General features: G+C 48.9%; 1 protein-coding gene across 4 annotated transcripts; it reads right to left on the bottom strand.

The window, feature by feature from the left end:
• Positions 1 to 83: 83 nt before the first annotated feature.
• On the bottom strand, positions 84 to 6,419 carry LOC101152129 (creatine kinase U-type, mitochondrial). 4 transcript variants are annotated; one of them, XM_055363571.2, is made up of 10 exons: positions 6,235 to 6,419; positions 5,139 to 5,398; positions 4,336 to 4,534; positions 4,037 to 4,132; positions 3,429 to 3,650; positions 3,214 to 3,299; positions 2,975 to 3,098; positions 1,194 to 1,328; positions 538 to 663; positions 84 to 333 (listed from the first exon to the last, which is right to left on the bottom strand). In XM_055363571.2, exons 2-10 carry the CDS (start codon positions 5,285 to 5,287, stop codon positions 217 to 219), a joined length of 1,254 nt encoding a protein of 417 aa, XP_055219546.1. In that variant the 5' UTR covers positions 5,288 to 5,398; positions 6,235 to 6,419; the 3' UTR covers positions 84 to 216. The 4 variants fall into 4 exon arrangements, with proteins under 4 accessions (XP_055219546.1, XP_055219547.1, XP_063555038.1 ...); XM_055363572.2 differs by having other exon boundaries at positions 5,139 to 5,323; positions 6,235 to 6,377; XM_063698968.1 differs by lacking the exon at positions 6,235 to 6,419 and having other exon boundaries at positions 5,139 to 5,650.
• Between the last annotated feature and the right edge of the window lie 2,478 nt (positions 6,420 to 8,897).

The raw sequence follows: 8,897 nt of genomic DNA, 5'->3' as shown, positions 1-8,897 counted from the left end.
CATCATAAATAATCCCACTGCCTCTTTTCATTTCCTGAAGGCTGCTCCCTCCTCACCCCACCATTAGAAGTAACACAGACAGCTGCAGGATAGCAAGGAGTCTTTACTAGGATGGAGGCAGGGGATGCGGGGGCAGGTCCAGATCAAGTAGAATGGGCCATCATTAGAATGAGCAGAACTCCTGGGAATCTTGAGTCATCAGCTGGCGATGGGGAGTTAATGCTTGGTGTGGATGACAGGTGTGGGGATGCGGATATCCTGGCCTCTCTCCAGACGCCGTTCACAATCAATCAAATAGTTTACTCCATCGATGACCAGTTGCACCAGCTCCACCTAAGGGACACTAATCTTTGATCTGCTTCCTACAGTCTGAGTTTTTCTTTATCACTGACTGACTTGCCTGCTCATTTCCAATTGCCTCCCCACTCAACCTGAATTTCATTTCAGATTATGTTACATCCCGGAGGCTCACTCACTGCCATATTTCAGCCCCCGCAGACCTATACCTCTCCTCGTCCTAATCCCTTAGGATCTCACCTCTGATTTGCCTAGCCGGTCCAAATTAGAAATATCAAAGACACCGCCTGTGGCAGCAGTGTCCACTCCTCCAGTACCACGCTTTTGGAGTCTTAGGTTCTCCAGGATCTTTGGGAAGCGGCCATCCTAGAGAGGAGATAGGGATTGGGAGCAGGGTCAATAGAGGCAGAGACTAGTCCTACCTGAAAGAGCCCTGAACCTGCTCAGAGCTCTGTCTCCTGACCTTTTTTTTTTTCTTTTTTCTTTTCTTTTTTTTTTAGACAGGGTCTCTCTCTGTCACCCAGGCTGGAGTGATCACAGCTCACTGAAGCCTCGACTTCCCAGGCTTAAGTGATCCTCTCACCTCAGCCTCCACTTCCCAGGCTTAAGTGATCCTCTCACCTCAGCCTCCACTACACCCAGCTAACTTTTGTATTTGTAGTAGAGATGGGGTTTCAGCAGGTTTCCCAGGCTGGTCTTGAACTCCTGGGCTCAAGTAATCTGCCTGCCTTGGCCTCCCAAGTGTTGGGATTAGAGGCATGAGCCACTGTGCCTGGCCTGTCCCCTGACCCTTTAGCCACAACATGTTTGGCTCCTTTCCAAAGGGTCCACTCCCTCCCCATCCACAACCCACCCTACCTTACTCACACCCCTCTGTAACCCCACAACTCCTTTACTTTGCTTAGCAGGGGCAGTTTGATGTGCACTCCTGCCCGAAGTCCAGTGCCCAGGTTAGATGGACAGGTCAAGATGTATCCCAAACGCTCATTCCACATGAACTCCCAGCCACGTTCTTGGATAAGTCTCTCCACCTGAGTCCACAAAGGTTTTGTTAATGAAAAATCAGGGATATTTCATTAACCCTGGACCCTCCCTTAGCTAGACCCACAAGAACACTAGAAATATGTCTAGAACAGAAACTTGGCTGTGAATGAATGACATTGGTCTTTTTTTAAATGAAAAAGGTTTGTTATTGTTTTCATGCATGCATGATGCAAAATTATGATGTGCATAATAATGAGATTGTGAAAAAATATGTGGAAGAAGAAAACTCGAAGGAGTGGTGTATTAAGGATGATCTAGGGAAATGAACAGAGGTGGTAAACTGAACTGAGAGAGGACTGATTATTCAATGAGTTCTGCATGCATCGATTATCTTTGCTTTGCTAATGAGCCTAGAGCTTGGGAGGGTCCCTTCAGACAGAAGATGAAGGTGTAAGCTTTGCCAGGAAGAGGTAAGATAACATTCTGTTAGCTGTGAACGGAGCACCTGTGTGACTGCAGAGAAAGATGATAACAGAGCAGAAAAGCCAGATTCATAGGAATAGGTGGCGGGGGGAAGGTGTTTGGCTTCACTTAACCATGTAGTCATGAAGATGACTATTAGAGTTCAAGAGACAAGGGATCTAGCAGAGTGATGCTCACAAAGACCACTACCCAACATGAGTAAAGGGATCCTGTTTATAGTTCAGAAGGAACCATGCCATAGGGGATATCTTACATGCTGAACATGGGGGGAAACCCTTCCATCTAGAATAATATTGCAGCTAACACTTTAACACTTATTAAGCACTTACTGTGGACCAAGTACTTTACCTGTATTTCACTTAATCCCCACAACAACCTAAAATGTAGAAAATCTCATTATCCCAATTTTACAGATGAGGAAACTGAGGCATATAATTTAAAGGTACTTCCCTACCCACTCATAGTCAGAATATATTATCTATTACTTGCCAAAAATAGTAGAAACTTCTCAGAATCTAAAAGAGGAGCTCTTTTTCTTTGCAAACCTAAAGTAGAACTGTATGTTTGAGAACATACAGTAAGAATTGAATTGAGTTTATGGGGATTTCTAATGTAGACTTGAATACGGAGACCCAATCCATGTAGGATTGATGATTCAGTTCAACCTCTCATCTAGAGCCACATATTCTAGAACTTGAACCATTCTATCCTCCACCTTCCCCAGTCTCCCTCTGAACTCTCAACTTAAAGCCTAGACCCGATACTTTAACAAGAATGATAGAATCCATAGTCAAGGCCTACCTTGGCTCAGAACTGGGTGGTTATATTAGAGTCATGAACACAGCAACCTCTCCGCGCCGACATCAATCTAAGCTCGAATGTTTTCCTTATCTGCACACCTCACCATCCCACTGCACACATCCCAGGCACTGACGTGCCATCTCAGTTATTCCTTCTTTGCATTACCTGCCTTCTTCACTTTCTAAGGTTCCTGACACTCTTTTCCTAATCTTAGTGTGACCACATGTCCTGGTTTTCCCAGTATGGTCCCAGCTGGTTTATACCTTTAGTCCTAGAGTGAGTCCTAGATAGTCCTTTTTTACCATCAGACATGTCTTAGGTTGGTTGATAAATTACATAATCTATTTATGCTACTCTTTGGTTTTCCTTATGTCCTCCCACCTAGCTCCCCTACACAATCTTCTCTAACCTCTTTGAGGCCTCGGCAGAATCTTTCAAACACTCTCTTCATGTTGCCACCCTTCTCCATGGAGATCACCCGTGTATGATCCTCCTCATTCACCCAGATCAGGAAGCTCTTCTCATTGTTGTGCCTGAGGGCCGGAGAGGGACAGTGATCAAGAGGCAAGGCAAGAATTGGGAGAGATAGAGGGAAAAAAAGCATTTATGAGGGCATGAAGACAAAAGACTTAATGAGCAGCTTCATACCAAATTCCACGAGCATCTGGCCAGTCCCGAGCCATTCCTGCTGCAGTCAGCAATGGGGACACAGGCTTATCAAACAGAAAGTGGTCCTGGGAAGAGTAACAGGACTTGGGTTAAGAATCTTCATGGTGGCCCCTGGGCCTTTCAGAGCCCATGTCTCATCTGGCCCAGCCTTCCCCATCTGCTCCCACCAACCAGCACCCTTTTAAGGCCCTCACATCAATAAGCTGCTGCTGTTCAGCCTCTGTCATCTCACTGAGCCTATAGTAACGTCCAGCCAGGTCACCCTTCAGGCCACTCAGTGCATCCACCACAACACGTTCCACCTCTCGTCGCTCTGCTCGAGTGCAAGCTGGAGGCAGACTGAGTCCTCGGATGCTTCGGCCAGTTCTGACTCTAGAGGACAATACATACCTCTCATCAAAGTAGCCAGAACGGATCTGGGAGATAAGGGAAATCAATGTAAGTCACAGAAACACGGTGGGAACTGAGGGCCCCTGGGAAAGGAGAGACCTTCCTTAGGCATTAGAGGACTCTTTGTGCATTCTTCCTGCGTGCACTGGAAGAAGAGGCCCTTTGGGAAAGCACTGGAATTGAAGGGGGCATTGCAGACCTTTCCCCAGACCACCCACCTTGGGCCATGGTCATTCTTATCTATCCTTCCATCTCCATATATGCTGCCCCTTAAGATATGATTCTTTCCTTACATTAAGATTAAAAGCTCAGCAGTATAATGACCATGAGTCAGGAAATAAGGTGAAGGGGTTGGAGATACAGAGTGTTGTACACAGGCAATGCAAATCAGAAGTGGGATATTTGAACTCACTTTACTGGCATCTAGATCCGTGGTGTGCTTCATTGTCCGGGGGTCATATCCATTGTGTCGCTCTTGGATCACAGGGTCAAACAGGTCAGCAAATACCTAAGGGGAGTTAAGAGGGAGAGATGGTTAAGGAGAGGGAATCCCTCCCCAGACTTCAATTGTGCGTTGATTTCATTGGTTCAGAAAACTTAAGTATGGGGGGCTCAGAGTCTTGGGGGAAAGTGAGAGGTCTTTAGGGGAAAAGAGCTGGGATTACTGGGAAGATGAGTTGGATCATCAGGGAGACTCTGGGGACCCCCTACCTCATAGGTCTCCTCATCTCCAGCCACCATGCCCACAGTCTTGATGAAGGGGTGGCCAGGGTTGTCCACGCCAGTCTGGATACACTGATCTAGCGTCCAACCAGTGGGTGTGGTCTTGTCGCAGAGCCGTGCATAGACTGCTGGGGTCAGGTGACTGGCCATGCAGTTGTTGTGCTTTCGGAGGTCTGGGTACTCAGCGCTGGGGAGGGGGTACCCAGTAACCATGGAGGGAGGGCACAGACGCCTAGACCTAGTGCAGTTACCTGGGAGCTGTCCAGTTGGCCATGTCTGGCTTTGCTCCGTGGGAGGAGGGGGAATTAGAAAGAGGCTAAACCTTGGTAATCTCTTTAGGGACTTTCAGAGTCTATGCTTTCCTAATAGTTCTAGTTGCCTCTGGCTGGCCAGCTCAGTTTCTTCAGATCTGCTCAGTTCTTTCCTCCCATGACACAACACTAGGGATGGAGGAGGGGAAAAGCCTAAGGAGAGGAACTGAGGAAATGAGGGAAGGAGATGGAGGGGAGCGAAAAGGATAGTTCCTGGCTTTACAATTAGGGATTTGGGCAGCCAGTGCAGCTAGAACTCGTAGGGCCAGAGTTGGTCTTGGCAGGTCCCCAGGAATGTTCTTGCTTTATGGTTTTGGCCCCCACCCCCACCCCACTGAGGTCTGCAGACTGCACAGCCCTCCAGCTCCAGGGCCTTCGTGATTATAGCCCTTCTCTGTTGCCCGGATTCTCATTTCTACCCGCACCTTCGTTCCCATCACCACCTGCCCCCGCCTCCTCCCGCGCCTCAGGCACTGTTACCTCGGGGGATACAGCCTCCGTCGTTCACTGGCCGCTCGTACAGGTTCCGGTCGGAGCAGAAACCCAGCGGCTAGAGACCCCGCTCCGGCCAAAGCCAGGAGCCTGAGTCCCGGGCGGGCGGACAGCAGACGGGAGAAGGGACCAGCCATGGCTTGAGGTCTGGCTACGGGATCCTGGAGTAGGCGCTGGCGCAAGATAAGATCCGGAACAGGGAGGGAGGATGCAACCGGATAGACCGAGGGCCGGAGCTAGGTCCGAGGCTGCAGCCGAAATGGGGGTCGGATTGGAGGCTGGAGCCGGAATGGGAGCCGGTGCCAACCAGACTGCAGGAGAGGCGCAGTGAGCTAGTGGCTGGCGGGCGGGCGGAGGAGAGAGAGGCCCCAGCCGCAGTCTCCAGGGGTGGGGCTCCCCCAGGCCCCGCCTTCCCGCCTGCCACCGCGCTAGGTGCGCCGGGGCAGGGGTGGGCAGCGCCCGTCAGGTAATTAGCGGGACCTGAGACTCGCGCGTCTAAAGCCGGGGATGTAGCCCCCTCCCGCCCCCGGGATGTGGCCGCCCAGATTTCAGCACCAAGTGGAGGACAGCACCCACGTGGACTAGCTGAACCCAACACCCTTCCCCCACAGCCCTCGGTTTAAGCTGAAACTCGATCCGTCTACCCTGTGGGTGTGCAAGGGTGACATTGCCCAACCTTTCCTCTGCTTTCGGCCTGCCCCAGCCACCTCTTCGGTCTCCCGGGGGCAGCCGCGGGGAAACCGCGGAATAAACACAGATACCAGAGGAGGATATGGAGAAAGCACAGGGTTAGAGGCAGGCACTGGGAAAGACACCCACTGGCTCAAGGTCACCTTTTCCTTAGAACCAGGAAGAGGAGCAAGGTGCTTCCTTGCCACCTCTGTGCACGCCTTACAAAGTTGAGAAAGGACTCCCTGGGAGGAACCAAGGAAATATTAATTCTTATGCCATCTGTGCTGTGTCCTCCACCTCCATTCTGCACCCAAGTCTGAAGCCCTGTTATTTCCTGTCTCTGCTTCTCATGATCCCCCACTTTTTGTTTTCCTTTTGTCTCTCCCACTTTCCTCCACGTCCCCTACCTCACCTTTGATCTTTTACTTCTCTGCGTCTTTTCCAGGCTCAGATGTGTTTGCTGCTCACAGGATGCCCTCTGCGTTTTCTCGGCAAGCCTGCCCACCTGTTGGTGGTGCTGGGTGTGGGGTTGGGCGGGGAATCGTTAGTTTCCTCCTCCTCCTCTCCCTTGGCTTCTCTCTCCATAGTTCCTAGTTCCTGTGCTGGAGGAGAAGGTAAAGTGAGGTGAAGGGTGTGGTGAGATGACTGGGTGTGGGACTGGAACAGGCAGGCACAGGTCTCCAGACACCACATGTGTTTCCTCTCTTGTCTCCCTAATGCTGTTTAATCCAGAGATTAAAGGCGAGTGGTGTACAAAGGCATGAGGTCGTCAGGGAATCTCTGCCTTCCTCGTGGTCTCCTCTGCTGCTCTCTCTCTCCTCGTGAAACACATATTCAGATCTGAGAGGGCTTTGTTTCCCAGCTCCAGGTATGACTTGATCTTTGTCCTGGTAGCAAGGAGAATGAATGCTAGAGTTGAAACAGAGATGAGGGGCTTCAGCGTGGAGGGTCAGTTAAGGTGGAGTAGCACCGTGGCATTATGCCCTTCCCTCTGCTATCCTGGTGTACCCACAAGACAGATACTTGGAAATCTTAACAGAGAGTATTTGGGAAAGAGAATTCCCTTTACATTGAAAATTCCCCCATACTACTCTCATTCCGTTCATTCTCCTTAGGCCTTCCTTGTGTCCTTTTATTCTACCTTTGTCATTTGTGGGTATTCTTAGAAGTGTCCACTTCTCTCTTGGGTCCATCCCTTCTTCTTCTGGTAAGACATCAATTATTAGAGAACAGAGTTATGCAGCTGCAGTGTGGAAAATGTTACCTGTGTTGCGGGGCCTCTTTACCTAGGTTGAAAAGTAGCCATGAATAAATAAATATAATTTCTTAGAATAGCGTGTATTTATCCAGATAAATAGGGAGATAATCTTCCAGAGCAGTAGGGTTGCTATTTGATTGATAGGGTGTTACTAAGATTAAGGAATAGGAAGTGGGAAGAGATAATTACCGAAGGAGAAATAAGACAGCCAGAGGAGTAGAGAAATTACCTAAGTTTAGAGAGTAGCTTCCCAAATGTGAACAATAATTCCACTGAGAAAACACATGTACTTACGCACTTTTCTTTTTCTTTTTCTTTTTTTTTGAGACGGAGTCTCACTCTGTCGCCTAGGCTGGAGTGCAGTGGTGCGATCTGGGCTCACTGCAAGCTCTGCCTCCCAGGTTCACGCCGTTCTCCTGCCTCAGTCTCCCAAGTAGCTGGCACTACAGGCACCCGCCACCATGCCTGGCTAATTGTTTTTCACATTTTTAGTAGAGATGGGGTTTCACCGTGTTAGCCAGGATGGTCTCGATCTCCTGACCTCGTGATCCGCCCGCCTTGGCCTCCCAAAGTGCTGGGATTACAGGCATGAGCCACCGCGCCTGGTCACTTGTGCACTTTTCTTATCCCTCATGTGCCTTTGACAGGCACATAATATATTAACGCTCATTTAAATCATTATTTTACTGCATATGGAAGTAATCAATATATGGTATTGATATATGGTATTTCATTTATTTAATAAGAATTATTGTTGTCAATAGTATTTAATATTTTTAAAGCACTTTACAATTACAAGGAACTTTTATATGTAGTATTTCATTGAGTTGAATTGGATTGTTCCAATGATTACTGGGGACAGAGTCTACATTTTCATGGGGTTAGTAAGCGGAGTTAAATACCTGGAAGATGCTGTAATAGCTAGTTTGAAGGGCTAGAGTGGTGGAGGGGGTATGAGCCTGAGCATGAACTAGGGAGGCATCTATTCCTCCTAGAATAATCTATTCAAGCCCTTAGAATCATTTCTATGTCCATTCAGGAGGCCTTATGGGGTCAGTACAATGAGGCACGACTGGACAAGTGGCAAGACCCCTAATATTGCAGAGAAGAAAAAGGCAACAATGGTCTTGACCAGGGAAACCCAAGTGAAGATGCGAGGATAATAAGAGCAATAACATATACAATACAAAATGCTTTCATATTATCAGTATCCTTTAAGTGAGGTGTTTTGTTGTTGTTGTTTTTTGAGACAGGGCCTCGCTCTGTCACTCAGGTTGGAATGTAGTGAGGTGATCTTGGCTCACTGCAAACTCCATCTCCCAGGCTCAAGTGATCCTCCTGCCTCAGCCTCATAAGTAGCTGGGAGCACAAGCATACGCCACCACACCTGGCTAGCTTTTGCATTTCTTGTAGAGACAGGGTTTCATCATGTTGACCAGGCTGGTCTTGAACTCCTTGCACTCCAGCAATCTGCCCACCTCAGCCTCCCAACATACTGGGATTGTAGGCGTGAGCCACCACAATCGGCCTTAATTAGTTTTTTTTTTTTTTTTTTTTTGAGAAGGAGTCTGGCTTTCTCACCAGGCTGGGGTGCAGTGGCGCCATTTCGGCTCACTGCAATCTCCATCTCCCAGGTTCAAACGATTCTCCTGCCTCAGCCTCCCGAGTAGCTGGGATTACAGGTGCGCACCACCACATCTGTCTAATTTCTGTATTTTTAGTAGAGACGGGGTTTAGCCATGTTGGCCAGGATTGTCTCAACCTCCTGACTTCCTGATCAGCCCGACTCGGCCTCCCAAAGAGCTGGGATTACAGGC

The sequence above is a fragment of the Gorilla gorilla genome, chromosome 16 (assembly GCF_029281585.2).
Source record: "Gorilla gorilla gorilla isolate KB3781 chromosome 16, NHGRI_mGorGor1-v2.1_pri, whole genome shotgun sequence".
Lineage (NCBI taxonomy): Eukaryota > Metazoa > Chordata > Mammalia > Primates > Hominidae > Gorilla > Gorilla gorilla.
This window is presented reverse-complemented; position numbering and strand designations above follow the sequence as displayed.